This window comes from Helianthus annuus, chromosome 4 (assembly GCF_002127325.2).
Source record: "Helianthus annuus cultivar XRQ/B chromosome 4, HanXRQr2.0-SUNRISE, whole genome shotgun sequence".
Classification (NCBI taxonomy): Eukaryota; Viridiplantae; Streptophyta; class Magnoliopsida; order Asterales; family Asteraceae; genus Helianthus; species Helianthus annuus.
Window position 1 is genome coordinate 175,175,605 of NC_035436.2, and position 22,094 is coordinate 175,197,698.

Consider the following 22,094-nt stretch of genomic DNA (forward strand, 5'->3'; position numbering starts at 1 on the left):
ATCAATTTCGTTTGGCATGTCGAGAAAACCAGTAAAACGAATACGGTACGGGTACTGATGTTGTTCGGATGGTATCAGTTTAGTTTTCACAGCAAGACGTATATTCAAATTTTATAAAACAATATATTAAGTTGGTAACGAAAAGGCCAGACACGTCACTTTATATAAAAAATTAAATCATGATGTAACTTTGATGACATTTATGGTTGTACTCCGTTTAGTTGTACATACTATTCATAATTCAGTTTTGGCTTTTGAGTAAAATTTATGTATAGATGTAGATTTAAAAAATAAGCACGTCACAACAACATACTCCAAATATTTAAAAGTAATTATAATAATAAAATTACAAAAAATGTTCAACAAAGAAACCGTCATAATCTTTTAAATATGACGAGAAAAGGTTGAGTCAAACCTGGTTATTGGGTATGCCCGTGGACTAAATCAAAGACCAAATCATGTGCCAATATCTCACATAAATTAACATTGTTTATTTATGATTTATTACATTCATACATATAAATGTTTTCATTAAATAATAATGATACAGTTTGGTATGCAAAGTAATTTAGTTGTGGTGTGGGGGTTATCTTTTGTTGTTATTACAGTTAGATCTTAGGACCACCAACTACTATTTTGTCTAAGACCGAAGATTAAAATTAACCACAAAAAAATCAACTTTTAAAACAATATATAGAAAAAAAAAAAAAACTTACAAACCTACAAACGAAAGAACAAAATCGAGATCCATTTGCTTTTTTTAACAAATTCAAACAAATACAAATTCTTAAAACAATTGTATAATCTTAAAAAAAAACCCAAAAAATCAAATGTTAATGACAATATAAAAATACTTATATGAAAATTAAAACTTCTACAAATTATTGTATCATTAAAAAATATATTATAATCCGCTTTGAACATCATAGAGCTATTACAAAATCAGACACTAAACATAATCCGCTTTGAACATTATAGAGTTATCACAAAGTCAGACACTAAGCACAACTTTATAAATCAGACCAAAAGAGTTAGGGGTAACTTTATAAAAATATAACCAAGTTTGACAAGTGTTCTAATTAAGCCACTGAAACTTTTTATGTCTCTCTAAAGTAACTAAAGTTTCATTTACTGTTCTATTACTATGTAATTATTAAGTTACCAGGTTACCAATGATGATGTGTCAGGTTTCATTATTTTTTTTTTTAAATTTTCTATAGGATTTGGAAAATATAAATAATGAAATGTATTTTTTAATTTAAAAATCAGATTTTTATTCTAAAATATATAAAGATTAAACAGTAAATAGGATTCGTTCATCATGCCTGTTCGTGGATCGAAGTAGATGTTAGCGACGGCGAAGCTAAGCGCACCAATCAAAGAATTGAGTGTGGTGAATGGTGAGGAAAATAGCGGTGGCGACGAACTCGTGTGCGGCGTCGAAGTTTGAGCGGAACAGAGGACGATAAGGAATGAGGTCACAAGGTGTTTGTAAAGGCTGATGATCGAATTTCGTGTTACCAAGCTCTTCCGTTGGATCGTAGAAGGTGGTAATGATTTTTTTGAATGGAATAACTATTCCGATACATATGAGCATGAAACGAAGATGGCAATTGAGAATTATACGAGGTGGGAGATTTGAAATTAAAATTCGTTTGACTTTTATTTCTTATATTTTATTGTTATATGAAATAGTTGAATGTTACAAAAGGAAAGTAAAAAATAGGAGAAAAAATAGTAACCTGATAACCTGGTAATTACACATTATTAGAATACTAAGTTAAAGTTTAGTTATTTTAGAGAGACAATATAAGTTTGGAATACTTAATTGGAACAATGGGCAAACTTGATTACATTTCTGTGACATTTTCCCAAAAAGTTATCACAAAGTTAGACACTAAACATAACTTTACAAAGCAGACCAGAAAGAGGTATAAAAATGACTTTTCACATACACGAAATTCCTCTATAACCTGGAGCCATATTTTATATTTAGCTAACAAACTTCCTTTTAAATTGTGAGACATAAGATTACCTATTTTCGAACAATATTAAAGAATCAGATCAGAATATAAACAAAACCCTAATTATTCGATAAACGTAGATTTTTTAAAAAATAAAAAGAATATATCAACACCGTCAGAAGTCGGCTCAAATATCTCTCGGTTATAAAAGGATAATTTCGTACACAGAAAAATTAAAGAAATCAAAAGCCGAGTGGACTCCGCGAGTCATCAGCCTTCGATATTGATTCTTCGTTCCCCCTTTTATCAACCACAAACCCTAACAATTCATCTGCTTTTTTGATCGCTGATTCTTTTCGTTCGTGTCATATCCTAACAATCTCAGGTACTTTATTAAGATCATCACTCTGATTACTTACTTTATGATTTCCACCAATTGTTATGCTTCGCGTTATTCAATTTTACAGTTCGGATTGATCGTTTACGTGTTTCGGCTTTGATTTTTGGTGATTTTGCTTGTCTGCTAGGGTTTTCTGGTGTTGATTGGTCTGTGCTGTTATTGTTGTGGAAAAAATCATGTTATGTAGTAAACTAGGGTTTGAGTAAAATAATTGTTTGTCGGTATGGATTTATAGGGATACGTATTTCATTGTTTAATTGATTGATGTTTTAATATATTAGACTATGCTAATTTTAGGCTGTTGATGATGGGATGACTACATGTTTTGGGTAGTTACTAGTGAATTTATTGTGAATTGTGAAGTATTTATATCTGCAATGTAAGGGTTACAGGTCACTGACATGGTAAATATAGAATTAAACAACCGATAGGCACAATAATTAACTCGTTCCAGGGAGCAGAAGAGAAGATTCATGATAACAAATCAGATATCGCAAAAGAAGTGTTAAATTTCGTTTGGATTAACGGGGTCGATTGAGTTTCTATCACCGTGGTGCTGTGCGTGTTTATTTTTTGGTGTCATCAGGAAGCAACACATTATTCAGGCAAGAAACTTATACAGCAAGTGACTGTAAAGACCGGAACTAGGGAGATAGGTTGAAAAACAAAAGTTTTTAAACTTTTGCACATAGCTTTAAAATGCTTGCATTGAATATATGCAAATAGTAATTAAAAGTTAAAAGACAAGTAAACAACATTAACGGCAAATTTCTTTCTTTCAATATGCAATTTGGGTGTGCCGAACTTCAACCAATGTTGAATAAATTGTAAGTGTGTCTAGATTTCTATGTTCCGTTAGCAACAATGTCCACATAATAATACAACAATTAGTTGTGCTTTGTTCTCTGGTGATACTTTTGATCATTGGCTAAATGTTCATCACTTTAATTCCAGAATGTACCCTGGATAGATGAATGTTACGACATATAAAAAAGATTGGATCATCCGTATATGCTTATGTCAGCTGTCAAAAAGAAAAAAAAAAGCAGCCAATTACCATTTTCGATATCTTGAAAACCCTTTATTTGAATCACAAAAGCTTAATTTTGATTTACGCAAAAAACAAGCCACCATGTTGAAGATGATTCACCAAAAAAACATAATAGCAACATATAACCAAAGCTAAAATAGGTCAATGCATAAACACAAATCATACTAAAACAACTAGAATAAATCCGAAACATTAATTAACTTATTATTAAAACTTAAGAGTTAATTATATAAATGTCCCTGTGACTAATCAAAAACTAGAATTTTATTGTCCAACTTTGAAAGATAACAAGTTTGACATATGCTGTTTTGGGTTTGTAACATGTTGTTTATTATTATTATTCTTTTTATTTTATGTACTGCAGAATCCGGAACGACCCACTCATTCGCCAGGTCCACCGTAAATTACGCAAATAGTAATTGAAAGTTAAAAAGACAAGTAAACAACATTAACGGCAACTTTCTTGCTTTCAATATGCAATTTGGGTGTGCCGAACTTTAACCAATTCTGAATAAATTGTAAAGTGTGTCAGATTTCTATGTTCCGTTAGCAACAATGTCCACATAATATTACAACAATTAGTTGTGCTTTGTTCTCTGGTGATACTTTTGATCATTGGCTAAATGTTCATCACTTTAATTCCAGAATGTACCCTGGATAGATGAATGTCACGACATAGACTAACTATAGTTTCTATTTTATGGATTAAATCTAAGCTGGGGATTATATTTATTTACGAGAAATGCGATTATGATTGAAATAAGGATTTCTAATTACAGACTTACAGTTGCAGTGGAGGATTAGAATAGGATAACCTAGACATCTTTAATATCTACAAAGATGTTTTTATGTAGCTATGTGCAACTAAATGATTTCAGAAGTTTGCTTTGGGTTCTTTTTGAATTATTTTCAGAAGTGTATGTACTTGAGATTTATCATTATGCATTCACGTTAATATAGATTTAGCTTTCTATATACATGCTAAAAGTTTTGTGTCTAGTATATAAACTTGATTTATTCATTGACTTACTGACAAATATATATAGAAAAAATAAGAGCTGAAAAATCTGGAATCCTATCACTACAAATCAGCTACAATAAACCTATTAAAAGACTATCCAAACATACGAACATACGTTACAGTAATGTGAATTTTGAATTATTTCTTTGGAGTGTAACTGCCTGTATTATTATCTCCAATATAGTATATAATATCATTATATGCTTTTTCATACTCATGTTCCATTGTGACCTTGGCAAAGTCTTATTCTAATATACAGTTTGTTCTTGTTCAGTTTATACTATTCTGAAGGTTTAGGGTAATGACGATGTCTCAAATGAAGCCAATGGAATTAGAAGAAGGATGGAATTTCATGCAGAGTGGGATTCAGAAGCTGAAAAAAATATTGGAAGGGCATCCAGAACAATTTACCTCTGAAGAATACATGATGCTATACACGTATCTTCATTTTCCTTCAAGTTTATCTACCTTTTCATTTCGCAGAATACTCACTATCTGTCATCAAAGATTCTAACGTGCTCTGTTTTTTAACTTTGTGTACAGCACTATCTATAACATGTGCACTCAAAAGCCTCCCCATGATTATTCTCAACAGCTGTATGATAAATATAAGGAAGCATTTGAAGAATATATTAGATCAACGGTAAACACTTCTATTTTTTGTTTCAATTTCAGCACAAGTTGCTATTTGTTTGCATGATTAGAGCATGTAAACAATTGTACAGATGCCAAAGTTATAAGATTCATGATTCTCGTTGTAGTTTGTTGTGAGTATAAAGTTTTGTGTTAGTGTTTTATTTATACAGACACATATATGAGTGCGAGTGCACATGTTCGTAAGTCATGCCTTTACATTATCTTTGATATTGATTCTCACAGTTGCATTTGACATCATTTTTTAAGGTACTACCATCGTTGAGAGAGAAACACGACGAGTTTATGTTGCGTGAGCTTGTAAAGCGATGGGCGAACCATAAAGTAATGGTTAGGTGGCTTTCAAGGTTTTTTCATTATTTGGATCGTTACTTCATTACTAGGAGGTCTCTACCAGCTCTAAATGAAGTTGGTTTAACTTGTTTTCGGGAATTGGTTAGTACTTGTTTAATTATATAAGCACATAGTTCATTACATGTTTTGCTTTTCGTGTTGCTAATGATTATTAATGCAGGTTTATGAGGAGACTAAGGGTAAAGCCAGAGATGCTGTAATTGCTCTTGTAGGTCTTTCTATTTACTCTTTTATTAATCTGTTTGCCTGTCATGTGAAGTTGAAATTAACAGTGCTTGTGATCTAGATTGATCAAGAACGAGAAGGAGAGCAGATTGATAGGGCATTATTAAAAAATGTTCTTGGTATATTTGTCGAGATTGGGATGGGACAAATGGATTGCTATGTCCAAGACTTCGAAACTCACATGCTTACCGATACTGCTGCTTATTATTCGAGGAAAGCATCAAACTGGATTGTTGAAGATTCTTGTCCTGATTACATGTTGAAGGTACTATTCTTTGAAAGTTATATACCGTCATTCTGCTGTTATCATTGTTGATTAGGAGAGGTGGCAGTTTTGGCCCACTGCCAATTAGGTCGATTCTGGTTTGGATGGGTCAAAACGAGTTCATAAAACCCCACTAAGTTGATCAGCCAGATTGTTTTTGTAATATTTAGAACTTCATATTTTTATAAAGTTGAAAAATTTGTTTACAGGCTGGGTCAACATATAAATAGTTACCTGTTTTAACCCAAATCCTGTTTTACTCGTTACCGTGCTCTCATTTTATATCTATTGATGATAGTTACTGTTGTTACTGCTGACATTCTTGTCACTGTTGGTACATATCGTAGTTATTAAAGGCGTTAGGCGCACTCAAGGCGCACAGGTCTCGCCTGTGGCCTAGGCGCAAGGTGCAAAAAAAGCGCGGGCCTGAGAAAAAAAAAGCGCACAAAAAAAACTTAAAATATTTTTATATAATAGAAAGTTAAGACCATTCTTCAAATAAAATAAAACTAAAGCTATTATATAACATTTTATATTGTCTATTTAGTACCAAAGTTATAAATGCTTGTTTATAAGTGTAGAAAAATAGTTTTCGTCAGATAAAAGTCGGAAATCTAGCTGGAATCTTGCCAGAATTTAAAGAATTTGGCCGAAAACTCTCCAGAATCTAGGAATCTCACTGGAATATGCGCATGAACCATCACCTGGAGAATTAAAGCGCAATTGCCTTGACTTAAGGCGCAATTGCCTCGCCTTGCTAGGAAATTGGGCCTAGGCGCAAGAGGCGATGGCTTTTAACAACTATGGTACATATATCATATAATGTATTAGTTTCATCTTGTTTGATTTGCTTCTTTTATGGAACACAGGCTGAGGATTGTTTAAAGAAGGAAAAAGAGAGGGTCTTGAACTATTTGCACACAAGCAGTGAACCAAAGCTCTTAGAGGTTAGTATTTCCGATATAGGTCAAAGTTGCAAAAGTATGTGACATATCAATTTTGAGGTTATCGCAACTAGATAATGATAGGAATACGGTGACTGGTCTTATGTAATAATTTGGTGATTCGGCTGTAGTTTTCACAATCATTTTTTAAACCATAAGAGATCATATGTATTGTTGTCTTTAATCCATTGAGATCCTTGCACTTATAATGGCATTCAATTGCTTCAGTTTTGATTTACAATTATGCTTTGTTGTTTACTTATATAGAATGTGCAAAATGAGTTGCTGGTTATATATAGCAGTCAATTGCTAGAAAAAGAGCATTCTGGATGTCGTACTTTGCTTCAAGATGACAAGGTATAATGATCTTCACATTAAGGATTTTGCATCTGAGTATAATATCATCTATTCAATTATCGTATTTACCACAAACAGGTGGAAGATCTAACAAGGATGTTTAGGCTCTTCTCCAAAATTCCTAAAGGATTGGACCCTGTTGCTAATATGTTTAAGCAGGTACCACTAAGTAGTCTACATACACTCTTTATTGCAGTGCTGACAATGTTTGTTTCTTGGGTACCAGCATGTTACTGCTGAAGGAATGTCTTTAGTTCAACAGGCTGAAGATGCTGCGAGTAACAAGGTAATCACAATATCTAGCAAGTTTGAGTTGCATGACATTTGCTAAGGATGTCATGGGGGGGGGGGGATCAAGTCAAAATGTCTTTGGGTAAAAAGTAAGCAATTTAAGTTCTGGTCGGGTTAACCCACAAAGGTTAAATGTAACCCAAATTCATACTTATGGTAGTAATGCAATATTACCAGTTTTGGATTTATATTTAACAAGCTTTTCCGCATTTTCTTATAGAAGGTTTGTTATTATAGGCATTATATTCATTTAGAACTAAAAAATGACTTTTCAAAGCAAGGGTGAAATTTTACAAGATATTTTTTATGTTGATACTCTATTTGTTTGAAAAGCCTAAAGAATGAGAACATATTGTAATTAATACTCCTTAAAGTTGAAACTTGCTTTTGTGATCTTACTTCATGAGTACTAGGCAATATCAGCCCATTTGCTTGTAAACGGCTTTGGCTTATGATGTATCATTTTATTCTTAACGTGCCAAATCGAAACAGTTAGCTAAAAGACTCCTTATATTTAAGTGTTAAAAGGTTAACAAAGCGGATAAAAATGATCATTGACCCTATGTGTGTTGATCCCTACCAAAACAACTTGAACCCATTTTGGCAATCACCTAACCCACCGGGCTACCCACGAAGCCATTTGCTTCATTAAATGATTACTTGCTATTATTATAAAGCATATGTTGAGTTATCGAATGTTGCTCAACTGTAAATTACTGTTTTGCTTGTTTACTTCATCAACTGTTGTTGACAATTTTTCACAGGCGGAGAACGTTGGTGGTCCACAAGAGCAGGTAATAATTATGACATTGTTCAGTAGACAAAATATATATGGCGATAAATGTGCTTGTATAAAATCTAACGTGGTCGACATTCCAGGTGTTTGTCAAAAAAATAATCGAATTGCATGACAAATTCATGGCATATGTTACCGATTGCTTCTCGAATCACACATTATTTCACAAGGTCAGTTTGTCTTTTGTAATTTAGTTAATTGTGCTTTTTGTTAACTAAACGCTTACCTTTTGACCCCCTTTCTTTTTTAGGCCCTTAAAGAGGCTTTTGAGGTTTTCTGCAATAAAGTTGTGGCTGGTTCCTCTAGTGCTGAGCTACTGGCTTCATATTGTGATAACATCCTTAAAAAAGGAGGTAGTGAGAAATTAAGTGATGAAGCTATAGAGGAAACTTTGGATAAGGTATGCTTTTTGATGTTCATATTTTGGTCCTTTTTAATGTAATTTAATTCTTATGGTGCCTTGGTTTTGGTTTGTAAAGGTTGTTAAACTCCTTGCTTACATCAGCGACAAAGATCTTTTTGCCGAGTTTTATAGGTATATATTTATTAAGAGCTTTTCGTTTTGTTGTAAAGCTACAATTTAAGAAGACTTAAAAATCTTTTTACTAATTGTCTGCAGAAAAAAACTTTCCCGGCGTTTGCTTTTTGATAAAAGTGCAAATGATGATCATGAAAGGTTGATTCTTTCAAAACTAAAACAGCAATGTGGTGGGCAGTTCACATCGAAGATGGAGGGCATGGTAATTAGTTGGCTAATGTCGTGTCATGTCATGTCTAAAGGTGGAAAACTTTGGTTGGTCGGTTTGGGTTGTGATTTGCTCGATGAGGTTAAACTTTTAAGTAGCTAAAAGGGAAACATTTCAATTGAGTCAAACATGCTAAATTTGTAGCTTGATTTACACATTTAGTACATGTGATGTATTTTTTACAAAGAACACTAAAGTATTGAGTCAAACCCTTTTCAAGCTGAACCCATTTGTTTAACTTACTATTTTTTTCTCATCTCTAGTCACATGATTAATGTTTTTTTTACAACTTACTTTTTATTTCTCATCTATAGTCACATGATTAATGTTTTTTTTACAACTTGATTACTTTCGTCCACAGGTGACAGATTTGGCTTTGGCCAAAGAGAATCATAGTCAGTTCAATGATTACCTTTCCAACAATTCTTCGGCCAATCCTGGGATTGATTTGACTGTTACTGTTTTAACCACCGGTTTTTGGCCGAGCTATAAATCATCTGATCTTAGCTTGCCTGAAGAGATGGTAAGTTGTTGCTAATATGTATATACATTATTTTGTTGATATATAACCTAATTGTTTTTGCGTTTTAGGTGAAATGTGTCGAAGTTTTTAAGGAGTTCTATCAGACAAAAACTAAACACAGAAAGCTCACATGGATATACTCTTTGGGAACATGCAATGTGAATGGTAAATTTGATCAGAAAACAATAGAGCTGATTTTGGGAACTTACCAGGTAATATTTGAGTGTAAATTCAGACAGTAATTGAAGACTTCAATTTTTGATTTTTTTTTTTGTTAATGCAACCGTTTCTTTGCTAAGGGGCACAATTGGTTTTTTCAGAATTCACTTGCGCTTAAAACTTACTATTTTCTTTCTTACGATATTTCTTTTCAAACTATGCATCTCCAAGTTTGCATTTACAATATGTTTTGCGACTAAACTGCTTCCAAATATGAACTGGACTGGTTCAGAGGTTGTCGATTTCACTATCATTAGTTTTAGTTTTAGTTTATGGTCCTCATCTAATGATAGTTTTTAAGTTTATTAATATTATTTATTTTTTAATTTCAGGCAGCTGCTCTTTTACTGTTTAATGGTTCAGATAGGCTAAGTTTTTCAGAAATCAAAACACAGTTAAATCTTGCTGATGATGATGTCGTTAGATTACTCCAATCACTATCTTGCGCCAAGTATAAGATTCTCATCAAGGAGCCACCTTCAAGAACTGTTTCTGAAACTGATTATTTTCAGTTCAATTCGAAGTTCACTGATAGGATGAGGAGGATTAGGGTATGCATCCACTTCAGAACTTTCCCAATATATGTTAATTATTTTCATTTTTTTTTCTTATTACATTTAAAAAAAATGTCGTCTGACTTGTATATTTTACACCATTTAGATTCCTTTGCCACCTGTGGATGAGAGGAAAAAGGTTGTTGAGGATGTTGACAAGGACAGGAGATATGCAATAGATGCCGCTATCGTGCGCATCATGAAGTCTAGAAAAACCCTCAATCATCAACAACTAGTGTTGGAGTGCGTAGAACAGCTAGGCCGCATGTTCAAGGTTTTTTTTAATCACTTGCTCTTTACTTATGAACTGGTCAATTTGGTTCATCTATTAAATGGGTTGGTCGGTAAAAAATAGTTGAGCTACATGTAGTCTGTTTAAGTGTGTGCCGCCTCCGATACCTTTTTATAGATAAATATCTGAAACCTAGTTTTTAATGGCGAATATCGACAAATAGCGATAAGCCTATATGCTACATAGTCAATAGCAATAAATAGCGGGCGGCTATTTTATAAATAGCGATACACTAGATTTTTTTTAAATTTTATATATAATAAAATACCCTTACATGTATGTTTAACAAAAACCTAAAATCCAGCGATTTTATCGCTATATTTAATTGCCATTGATATTAAAAAAATTAAGTGTCGCTATTCTCGCTATCTATCGCTGCAGCCCTAATAGCGACACTAGACCTATACGCTACGTAGCGCGCTATAGCGATCGCTATTGACAACCATGTTTTGAAAGCATAATACATTTAATATATTTTAGATAGCAAGTTACTAAACTAACGGAGTTGTATTTAATGTGCAGCCTGATTTCAAAGCAATCAAGAAGAGGATTGAAGACCTGATCACTAGAGAATACTTGGAAAGAGACAAGGAGAACCCTAACGTCTATCGGTATTTGGCATGATCATGAAAAGCCGCTGGCTGGTATTTGGCAAAATCACATTTTGTTGCAAAGAAGCAAGGCTAAACAAGTCTTTATGACAACCAATCAAACACTGCAACTTCTTATCATGGGAACATTGATACGGGTCAAACCCATTTTCTTTGTGGATATCTTTTCTTTGATACTCGGTTTTATTTTTGTGCAGTTGAGACAACATGAATCAATTAGATTTCATTAAAAAAATGCAAGTTATTTTATAAAAATTGTCTAGCATGCAGGGTAGCATCAATGGTGTTTGGGATTGCTATTTTTCTTTTGAACAATTAGGTTTGACAAGTTTAATTTAAACTGATTATTGCAATATCGTCATAACTAAAGTTGATTTTCTCCGATTTGCTAAATGCAACAATTTGATAACCGCAATCCCAGACACCCGACCTGTTAGGAATCTTCTTAATTCTTATCTAGGATGGCAAACAAATTCGAAGCTAACGGACATACTTGAAACATTCAAGGTGGGTAAAGGGATTGATTCTGATACTGGGGAGTACAGAATTAGTTTAAAAATTTGTGTCGGTGGTTACTCGAATCATCTGTAAATTTTATTTTTATGTTTCTATTTCTAACATAACAAACTAACGGGTATGAAACCGGGCATGAGACTGTTCGCTACCTTGGATTACCAATAGCATTCTCATTACCATTATTGTTTCAATCAACCTATTGCTAACTTGGATTACCAATAGCATTCTCATTACCGTTATTCTCAGGTGGTAATAGTAGTTGCGGTCTTTAGAGCTCTCCTTTGGAACGTATCTCGGGTACAGATTTGGGTTGGTTTCGGGGATTTTGCATAGGAAAGCATTGTTGGGACTAGTTCCACCCGGAAAACTATGATTATATGGTTAAAAATCAAAATTTTGGATTGCGGGTAATAGCGTGTTGAATCAAACAGGTAAAGATCTGTTATTAGGGTTCGATATCCTGCATATCAAAATTTTGTTCGAGGACGGCGCAAACAAGGAGGAGAAAATGCAAGATAAATTCATAAAAAATGATCATATGGACTATTTTGTAACAACTTTTAAACAAATAATGTGCCGGAACGTTTGCTCATTAGATTCACATAAAAAAGGTTTCGAAAGTAGTGTCCGTATCGATGTCATTCTCTCATACATATAAAGTTCCAAGGTCCACATGGTAGGTCCCCATTACAACAAGCAACAAACGAAAAATGACATACAAATTCATCATCATCATCATCATCAAGGCATTTCCCCACCATTCATCTGACCAAAAAAGGAAGATAAAATCATTATAACCAGAAAAATAAAAGGAATAAATAACCATTAATACTTGTCCCTAAAAAGGTTTATAAAAATAAGTAATAATGAAATGAAATCTCACCTGTTAAACCATCCTCAAGGCTACATCAAGTATATACTCAATGATTTCTGTCACTGCTGAATCTAATCTAATGTAACTCCATTATATACAGAACAATCAACTGCAACCGAAAACAGATTCAGTTAATACAAAATTTTTACAGAAACATATGTTGGTCCGTAAAAAGTCAACATACCTCAAAAGACGAAACTTGACGTCAACGCTTTCCAAATGACAATCAAGATATAACAAATTAACAACCTTTCTTACAGTTGTTTCAAAACCATCCTCACTAATCTGATCAAAAATCTTTAATCTGCTACTTTTATTTGATCAGAATTGGATCTTGGGTCCTTATTCGTATCAGAAAGTAACGCATTTCAACTAATACTGTACACTTGTACAAACTGTAATTCACCACTTGTTTGCAAATCCCCAAGATTTAACATAATCGATAAACACAAACACGTGGTTAGCTCATAAATCCATTTAGTTTTTTTTCAATCCCACCGAAATCACGTACTAATTACTTCCATTGCGACCCGTACGAGTTGTAACAATCCTTCAACGTCTTGGAAATGGAAATCAAGAGCCCGTTTGATTACTTCTTTATGGTGGGAATGTTCTGGTTGTGAACCACAAGCTGCAAAAGCGATTTGGGATCTTCTAGAAGCTTCCATTGCAAAGTTGACATCTTGTGCCTGCCAAGATTTAAGATGTGAGATGCCAAAAGCTATAAGTAATCAACGTTAGATGACGGGTCAAAAGTCAAAACAAGTTTGTGTCAGACGGCAACTTTTTAATATGGTCAAAGCGGGTCAGTTTTGGTCAAGTTGATGATCCAGAAAACAATCTAACTTCTTGTTTGAATATATTTTTGGGCAGCCCTGACCAGTTCACTTTTCTAAACGAGTAAAATGCCATTTTCGTCCATGAGGTTTGGCCAGTTTTGCGACTTTCATCCAAAGGTTTGTTTTTCTGCATCTGGATCCGAAAGGTTTAAAATCTTGTCATTTTCATCCGGCTCGTTAGCCTGCCAAGATTTAACGAGCCGGATGAAAATGGCGAGATTTTAAACCTTTTGGATCCAGATGAGAAAAAATAAACCTTCGGACGAAAGCGCAAAACTGGCCAAACATCAGGGACGAAAAATGGCGTTTTACTCTTTCTAAATTCATTGGAGATGCATTATAATCCAACTTGACTCGTTTTTAGGTATTTTAGTGGAAACTGTCATCCCTATTCAAAATCAAATAATTTGTTGATTTTCGAGAGTACACTTACAAAGTTAAGAATCCGCAAAAAGTTGGGTTTAATCCGAGCAGCAATTACATGATTTCCACCAATTTGAGGATCATTAACACCCCTAGCAAGGGCATTTTTGTCAACAGCAGCTGGATTGTTCAAGTTATCGATATCAGAGGCAGATGAAGACGGAGATTCACCTACATATACAATTACAAATTATAAACTTGTATTTATTACAAGCATGTATCCGTTATAATCTTCCCCAAGAGAAAGAGATTAAAAAGAAAAATAAAGACGTAACATACCGGTAGGACCTATTTGAAGAGATGTTTGCAATTCCTGTCTATCTTTTGAGGCACCTGTATGTGAAGAATAAACCACCTTTAAGTACGCCACCTCAGCTAATTTGTAGGCTAGTGCGGCAGCTGCCATTTCTTTTAGTTTCTCATATTCATGAGCAACATACCTATTATTCAATCACACGTTAATATTAGAACACGTAACAACATTATTTCTATGATTGAATAATATCATCCATAATTAGATGACTTCATAAACAGAGATTACGAGTATGGTTTAGTATGTTTGATTTGATTACTGAACTAGGTTTAACTAGAGCATCATTAAATTTCTGTAATCATGTCCTTTATTTTCAAATAAATATTAGAGTAAAGTACACGCGTGGTCCCTGTGGTTTACCAAAATTTTGGATTTGGTCCCTAGTTTTTCAAAAGTACACGGATGGTCCTTGTGGTTTGTACATTGTAACGCATTTAGTCACGTGCCAACAAATCTAAAGGTTTTAGCATGTCCAAGTTAGGGATTAAATGTGTTACAAAGTGCAAACCACTGGGACCATCCATGTGCTTTTGGAAAAAGTTGGGGACTAAATGCGTTACAAAGTGCAAACCACAGGGACCATCTGTGTACTTTTGGAAAGCTCGGGACCAAATTATATTTAATTAATTTTGAGACTACTTTAACCATTAAACTGAAATTAAATTACTGATGACTTACTCGCAAAGTTTTGCAGTGCTACCGTACATGCTCATTGATTGAATCATATCACCATGTTTGCCACTCTCGCTATAATTAGATTCCAACAAAGATGACCCGTAAAGAAACTTTAGGACTGCTTGAAAATAAAGTGAATTACTCTCATGATTTTCTCCGGAATTCTGCAAAAACAGCTAGTTAATGTCAAACATCATGCAAGGTAACACAAACAAACACGATACTGGACAAAACGTAATATTATCATAACCAAAAAAACAAATGCTAATTGACCTTAAGACGATCAGCCATGTGTTTAAGAGCTTTCGCCTCTTTTATAGCGCTTGCAGCCTGACTCGATGATTCCCGTCTGAGTGGACTCGGTGTTCCCTTATGTCCATTTGGTGTGGGATGTCTTGCACTCACCGACTGGTTTCCGTTCTGATTTTCATCTTTCTTTTTCTGTTTTATCGATTTCAATGCATCACTGCCTTCAACACCATCATTTGCCTTCTGAGAACTTACAACAGGTTGGGGAGGACGTGTTGACTCGCTTTGACTTTTACCAGACGGCGGTAACGAGTGTGGTTTTCCTTTTCCCAAAGCATCGCGTTTTGAAACTTTTTCACTGTCCCGTTCAATTGGCATGTTGTTTTGCTTAACATCTTGAATCGAGACCGGTTTTCCAGAAGATTCTTTATTTGAAGCAGACCCTTTTTCAAATTTACTCGGATTAACGGATGGTTTATCGTCAACTATATCTACCGGTCTATTTCGTCCCTCCTTTGACTTTTCTACATCTGAGTTTTCAGTCATACGTTCGGACTTTTTAACATTAATCTTCTCAATATCAGATTTAGAACTCCGGTTTTTCTCTTTAGATCTTGAAGACGATCCTTTCCCGTTTCTCCTCGCCCGAGATCCGTTGGAGTGAGATTGATCATCATTCCTTCTTTCTCCTTGAATTGACAGTTTTGCCCCTAAGGATTCAACTTCAAGAGAGGGTACACCCTTATCTAAAGACTCTCCTACATCTAATTCCTTCTTGAATGTATTTGATCGGTAATTAGGATCTTGAGAATTATCAACGCTTCCGATATTTCTTTTAGAAGTCGTAAGTTTATCGGGGTTTAAAATCCTTAACGGAGATGAAGAAACTGATTCCACAGGTGACCCTTTTGCTTCATGGTTGTTGGTTTTCATTTTATGAGAACTCGAAACCTTAGAAGAGCTTGAGGTAGCCGCCAATACTCTACCTTTTTCTTCCTCGGATATTTTGACCTTTTTACCCTTTCTCTGTCTGTTTTCGCTCGTTTCTTCTATATGCGTATTATCATCAAGCTCATGAGACTTCCTCTTCGTTACAAGATCTCTTTCGTGAAAAGTTCCATTTGGATGTTTGGGATTTATACCGGAAACTTTTAAGGTAGATTTTGAATCTTTTGAGTGATCATCGTATTTCGGGTGGTCTTTTCTTGAAGGTAAATCATTAACGGAGGTGTTGTTAATTGTCTTACCGACTGCTTCGTTATGGTCTGAAGCCCGATCTTTCGGGGTCCAGTGATTATCTTCTGTTTTCATTTTTTTGGAATCTCTGGAATAATCTTGACTAGTCTCTCTTTTATTTCTAATCTTCAATTGAAGCGCGTTATTTCCTGTGAAACGGTAGTACAACCAACAAAATAGACATTAATACACGACAAATGGCTTAATGTGACTGTAGGACATAAACGAACGAATGCGGCCTATATTCATGTTTGTTCATTTAACTACCGAACAAAATTTTTTGTCCGTGTTCGTTCGTCTAATAAACGAATAAACACAAACGAACTTTCCGACGAACGGTTCACAAAGTGTTTGCTGAACGTTTAGTTCGTTTGCAGCCCTAAATGTGGGGTAAAAAAATATAACCTAAATCGACCCATTTGTAGATAAAGGGGTTGATATTTCCACTATAAAATACAAGAGAAGATCAAAATTGACATCTTAAAAAATACCTTCATCCACAAAATTTTCACGTATTTTTTTCTTCTTCTCTTTGTGCTTCAATTTGTGTTTTTCTGCAATCAAGCTACTAGAATGGCCCGAATCTTGAAAATCTATTTCATTTACAACAGGGGACTGGTTTGCACCATTCAAGCTCCTAGTTTTATTTGACGTTTGTAGATTCTTTTTTGTGGAATTAGAAGACATCGAGGGTCTCTCCTGCTTCGGCGGTTCGTTTGATACATCTTTTATTCCATGATTTTTCTTTACACTAGATTGTCGACCAAAAGGTTGGTGTCTTTGATCAGGGTGCAGTGGCAGTGGCTCAACCGGTATCGGTCCTGGCTGGTGGGGTCCACCAGGTTGAAACCCATGAACCGTAGGTGCAGGGCCGGGAAATTGGGTAGTCATAGCCTTTGTTGTCTCCTCTTGACTGATACTGCACCGATTCATTCCGGGCCTAAGGATTGGACACAACAATAAAGTACGTCAGGAAACCAAAGATTAAAAGATTATTCGAGGAAAGATGCTCTTTTACTATATAAGAAAATAAAGTATTAGGAGTGTACTTAAATGGGTTAAATAGAAAAATTAGTTAAAAGGAGATGGGTCGAATGTATTTTAATTCTTAAACTCTAGAAACCAATTTAGAGTAAAATGTCATTTTCGTCCCTGAGGTTTGGCCAGTTTTGCGACTTTTGTCCAAAGGTTTGTTTTTTTCACATATGGATCCAAAAGGTTTGAAATCTTGCCATTTTCATCCGCGGCTAGTTAACTCCATCCATTTTTCTCCGTTGAGTGAAGGGCATTTCCGTCTTTTTTGCTAACTTAAAAGGCAATTCAGTCTTATCACTTTATGTAAAAAGACGGAATACCCCTGAAAAAGACCGAATTTCCCTTTTAAGTTAACAAAAAAGACGGAAATACCCCCAACTTATCGGAGAAAAATGGATGAAGCTAACGAGCTGGATGAAAATGGCAAGATTTTAAACCTGTTGGATCCGGATGTAGAAAAACAAACCTTTGGACGAAAGTCGCAAAACTGGCCAAACCTCAGGGGCAAAAATGGCATTTTACTCAACCAACTAATAAAGAGAAATGGATAATTAGTTGCAAAGATCTCTCACTTTGCAAACTAAAAAAAGAAGCATAAATTACAAATGTGGAAAAAAAACTTACAGCCAATCAAGCATGCTACAGAGCCACTTCTCAGGAAGGCTGCCGGGATTTACACCAAGTGGAAGAAGCCTCCATTTCTCACATTTGTCACAACAAACCCAATCTTCGTTAACTACGGCAGGTACTGTTGCAGCAGCCGTATCAGACACAGGCCCACCATTTCCCATTGTAGGTGGGCCCAGGCCCATCAGGCCTACTGCTGGATAAACTAACGATGATGGTTTTGGATACTTGTTTCCGTTTAATCTCTCTTTGGACACAATGACACTTTCTTGAGTACCTTTTTCCGCATCTCTGTATTCCTTAGGCTTGTCCGGTTTGTCCTCCAATGCCACGTCATCACAATCTTCAAGTTCGGGATCAAGTTCACCAAAGAAATCTTTATATGTTTCTCTCACCTTCCCAATATTGTTTTTAGGGTCTTCCGATTTCGACACGTAATCATTAGTTTTATTTTTCGATGACGAATTATCGTTCTTTAGACCGTTTTCTAAACTGTGTCTTCCTTTTGATTTCTTTTTGCTTCCGGAAGATGATGTTACCGCCAATTTCACGCTGTCTTTTTCATGCGATGTAGCTTTTTGAGCAAGCGTCTGCTTTGGAGGCTTTACTAGTCCGGTATCAAAAACTTTACCACTTTTTGAAACATCTGAATCCGATTTTGCCTCTACAACGATATTATTATTCTTTTTATTAGGCTTCTCCACCCGAACATCATCATCGACGATAACCGGATCCAACGATCCTTCATTAGGTATAACCAATGGTTCACCCTTATAAGCGTCACCTTTTTTGAAATCCAAAGATTCTTCTTTTTTTACACTGTCAATGCCGTTTAACGGTTCCACCGAAGCAAAACTATCCTCGGTTTTTGACTTTTTCTCATTTCGATCTGTTTTAGAATCAGACTTATTGACTGTATAGGTACTTTGCTCGTTTCGTTTATGTACGGACCCACAACTACTATCTTCCCGTTTTTCTTTTTCGGTAAAGTACAAGAGATCATATGGAAGCGGGGATAATAGTAAACCTCCGAGAACCGGAAATGACGTCATCATCTGTTGCAGGGTTAAAATACAAATGACGTTAGTTTTGACGCGGGCCAATTAATCAGACCGTCCAACAAAGCTAAGCAGTTAATGCGGTAAAAAATTGGATATCGGCCAAGGACCGATATTTGAGATATAAGTTATCTCGGTGGGATATCGGTAATTTTAATATCATGTTGAATTTATATATATAGCAATTTAACACTAACAATAAGATGAAAGACGAATGGTAGAACTAAGAAGAAAGGTACTGATATCGGGAAAATCGGTGATATATCGATCAATATCGCAGATAATATGGGTACCGATATTTTACATGGAGACCGATAACCGATATATCAGTGATATATCACGGATATTAACTGCATAGCAACTAAGTCCATTTCATCATCTCTAAAGAACGGGAAAAAGAGAAAGAATAAAAATAACATCTACGAACCTCGAGAATACTAGTGGGGGATTCCTCACAAGGGATGTCATTAGACACATGGCATATATCATCACTATTTACGGGACTGGCTTCTAAGGAAGATGACGGAGATACATCAAGCCCAAGTCCACTGTAAATTTCAGCGTTTTTTCTAGTTGACAAGTTATCAGACCCAACTTTGATTCGGACCTTTAGTGACTTTTGGTCACAAGGGTTACCAAAGTTGTCGTTGATGGATTGCTGACCGTTAGAAGTGAACAACTTGTCAGCAGCCCTAGCAGAAGACATGTGTAGATCGTTCTTCACTTTACCGTTCATTGCCGGACCCCTTGGTGGTGGTGGTGCTGGTGGCGGCGCACTGGTGGTCAAAGACGATCCATGTCTTGTTGTTTGAGATGTGTTTGATATGGAAACAGAATTCTGACGACCACCCTGCGTAGCAACCATTATATGGTATTAATGTGGGTATAATAATATTAATACGATAACGATTTTGGATTATCAAATACAAACTACCTCTAGATGCAGATCATTAGGGGATGCATTATTGACATGAACTTTTGGTGGCGTCTTTGAAGGTTGGCAAGCAGGCGAACGCTGATAAGTAGGCAAAAACGAACCGTATCCCCCAAACTTTGCCCCTACAAGTAAGTACAAATGCTAGAATCAGCGATCCATCACTTTTAGTTCAAAAGTTGTCAACGGCTGTGATTTCTTTCAACTTACCCAAATTTTCGGCCGAAACGCCACCTTCAAAATCTTTCTGAAAATGTCCCAATACATCTTGAAGTTTTTCATCCTTACAAAATTGCAATAAGAAGTATACATGAGTAGAAAGAAGCACATGTTTCAAATCTTCGATAGGACAATAAGATAAAGAAATTAGATATAATTAACCATTTATTGAGAGTTCCAATATGGTAAACACAAATTAGTAAAGCAAACACGTACTATTTGTTTTCAAATAAGATCGCAATAAATCCATATCTAGAGTCTACTTTAATATGCAAAATTGCAAATCATCTTGGCAAGGTGCAAAGTGCAAACCTTTGGATATTGAGTGTATCACAAAACTGTTGACCACAACCGAGGGTTACACTATTTCAAATGAAAAGGGACCAATTCCCATCAAATCTATCGAACAATGGATACACGAAAGCTAGAAATCGTCGCTAGTTACGACTAATAAGTAAAGAATGACGAGTGTTTAGATTCATATGTGTTTAGTTACATGTTTATTAACATAATCATAAGATAGCTTCTTTCTTTTATCGGCTAAATGCTTGTTTTTCGACTTCACACACCCCACCCGAGACATATGTATGTGTCTAATTGTGTATGTATGTATGTATATAAGCACGCTGCAGTATCATAATCCACATATCCCTAAACATGTATCCTTGCAACATAGATTCACACCATAATATCTAGCTTAGAAACAACAATAATAACCAAAACATCTTGCTAAGCTTCAACGACCTTCGTGAAAAAGATTCAAAGTTAGCTAGCAACATCCAACATCTTAATTCAAGTTGTTACACATCCAAAACCAAAACAAATTATACACACCACATAGATCTGACCAAACAAGACACAATAACACCTCTAAAACAATGCACATTTACTATTCAATTATAACCAAGCAATTACACAATCAAAAACTACACCAATTGAAGAAAATTGACCCTTACAAGATAAGAGAGAGCAACATCAGGGTCAATTTTTGAATCATCATCATCATCATCATCATTATTATTATTATTCTGAACCCAAGCCTCTCCTTCTTCAAGTTCTGTCTCTAAATCCATATCTCCACCATACCTCAAACTTAACCCCTTCCTACCATCTCTGCTCCCAACAGAAATCATCCAAAACAAAACCCCACAACAAGGGCCCAATACACACACCTTTTCCCCCAAAATATAACTAATTTCAACAAAACCTTATAATATCTCAATCAACCAAAACTAACTTTACAAAACCGCAACAAATTTCGAAACCCTCATCGACCCATTTCAGATAATCGAAAACCCATCAAAACCCATCAAGGAATTACCCCCAAACATCAAGATCGGAAACTACGGCAATCTTTACCAAACGAAATCGAAACCAAAAAACTGAAATTGCCGAAAAAGGAAATAAAAATTGGGCAGCTTAGTTGCCGATCTATGATCAAAATTGGTTAAATTTGGTTGGATCGTGTTAAAATTTTGACGATCTTCTGTTAGCTCAAACCGATGAGCGATGAAAGAAACAAAAAACGGAGGAGACTCTGGTTTTGGTGTACAGCTGCCGCTTTTTTTTCTTTTATTTATTTTTTCATAATTACAATTATTATTAGTTGTTTTGGAGTGGGGTTTTATTATTATTTATTTGTTTTTTCTTTCTGTATCTTGAATGAATGTTAATAAATGCGTATATTTTTCAATTAAAGTGATGTTTTCTTGGAATTAATTATCCCATATGCTCATGTAAGTTGTACCACTTGGTATCCAACTATCCATAAACTTTTTTTTTTTTTGAAAGTTAACTTTTATTCACAAAGGCCCACCCTCAAAAACAAG

At 35.0% G+C, this 22,094-nt stretch overlaps 2 protein-coding genes across 3 annotated transcripts; one reads left to right on the plus strand and one right to left on the minus strand.

Moving 5' to 3' along the window:
• Window positions 1-2,189: 2,189 nt before the first annotated feature.
• On the plus strand, window positions 2,190-11,522 carry LOC110937360 (cullin-1). The gene is made up of 20 exons (XM_022179771.2): window positions 2,190-2,349; window positions 4,711-4,874; window positions 4,980-5,079; window positions 5,340-5,525; window positions 5,605-5,652; window positions 5,731-5,934; window positions 6,804-6,881; window positions 7,146-7,235; window positions 7,314-7,394; window positions 7,462-7,521; window positions 8,291-8,320; window positions 8,406-8,492; window positions 8,573-8,722; window positions 8,802-8,857; window positions 8,942-9,062; window positions 9,430-9,591; window positions 9,660-9,803; window positions 10,143-10,361; window positions 10,471-10,638; window positions 11,179-11,522. The coding sequence occupies exons 2-20, from the start codon at window positions 4,738-4,740 to the stop codon at window positions 11,278-11,280; spliced, it is 2,223 nt and encodes a 740-aa protein (XP_022035463.1). The 5' UTR covers window positions 2,190-2,349; window positions 4,711-4,737; the 3' UTR covers window positions 11,281-11,522.
• An 819-nt stretch (window positions 11,523-12,341) lies between these two features.
• On the minus strand, window positions 12,342-21,840 carry LOC110937359. Of its 2 annotated transcripts, none has more exons than XM_022179770.2 (13): window positions 21,222-21,840; window positions 20,257-20,329; window positions 20,047-20,171; window positions 19,540-19,962; window positions 18,052-19,109; window positions 16,884-17,332; window positions 15,181-16,541; window positions 14,911-15,071; window positions 14,199-14,359; window positions 13,930-14,090; window positions 12,842-13,346; window positions 12,667-12,766; window positions 12,342-12,548 (listed from the first exon to the last, which is right to left on the minus strand). In XM_022179770.2, exons 1-11 carry the CDS (start codon window positions 21,396-21,398, stop codon window positions 13,161-13,163), a joined length of 4,335 nt encoding a protein of 1,444 aa, XP_022035462.1. In that variant the 5' UTR covers window positions 21,399-21,840; the 3' UTR covers window positions 12,342-12,548; window positions 12,667-12,766; window positions 12,842-13,160. The 2 variants fall into 2 exon arrangements, with proteins under 2 accessions (XP_022035462.1, XP_022035461.1); XM_022179769.2 differs by having other exon boundaries at window positions 20,044-20,171.
• Between the last annotated feature and the right edge of the window lie 254 nt (window positions 21,841-22,094).

Excerpts from the sequence above, each read along its gene's own strand:
- LOC110937360 (XM_022179771.2), top strand. The coding sequence starts at position 4,738 with ATGACGATGTCTCAAATGAAGCCAATGGAATTAGAAGAAGGATGGAAT. Across the intron at positions 6,882-7,145 it reads GTGAACCAAAGCTCTTAGAG|AATGTGCAAAATGAGTTGCT; the intron begins GTTAGTATTTCC and ends TTACTTATATAG. Across the intron at positions 8,858-8,941 it reads CTTTTTGCCGAGTTTTATAG|AAAAAAACTTTCCCGGCGTT; the intron begins GTATATATTTAT and ends AATTGTCTGCAG.
- LOC110937359 (XM_022179769.2), bottom strand. The coding sequence starts at position 21,398 with ATGATTTCTGTTGGGAGCAGAGATGGTAGGAAGGGGTTAAGTTTGAGG. Across the intron at positions 20,172-20,256 it reads CGTTTCGGCCGAAAATTTGG|GGGCAAAGTTTGGGGGATAC; the intron begins GTAAGTTGAAAG and ends ACTTACTTGTAG. Across the intron at positions 17,333-18,051 it reads TGTAGCATGCTTGATTGGCT|GCCCGGAATGAATCGGTGCA; the intron begins GTAAGTTTTTTT and ends TCCAATCCTTAG.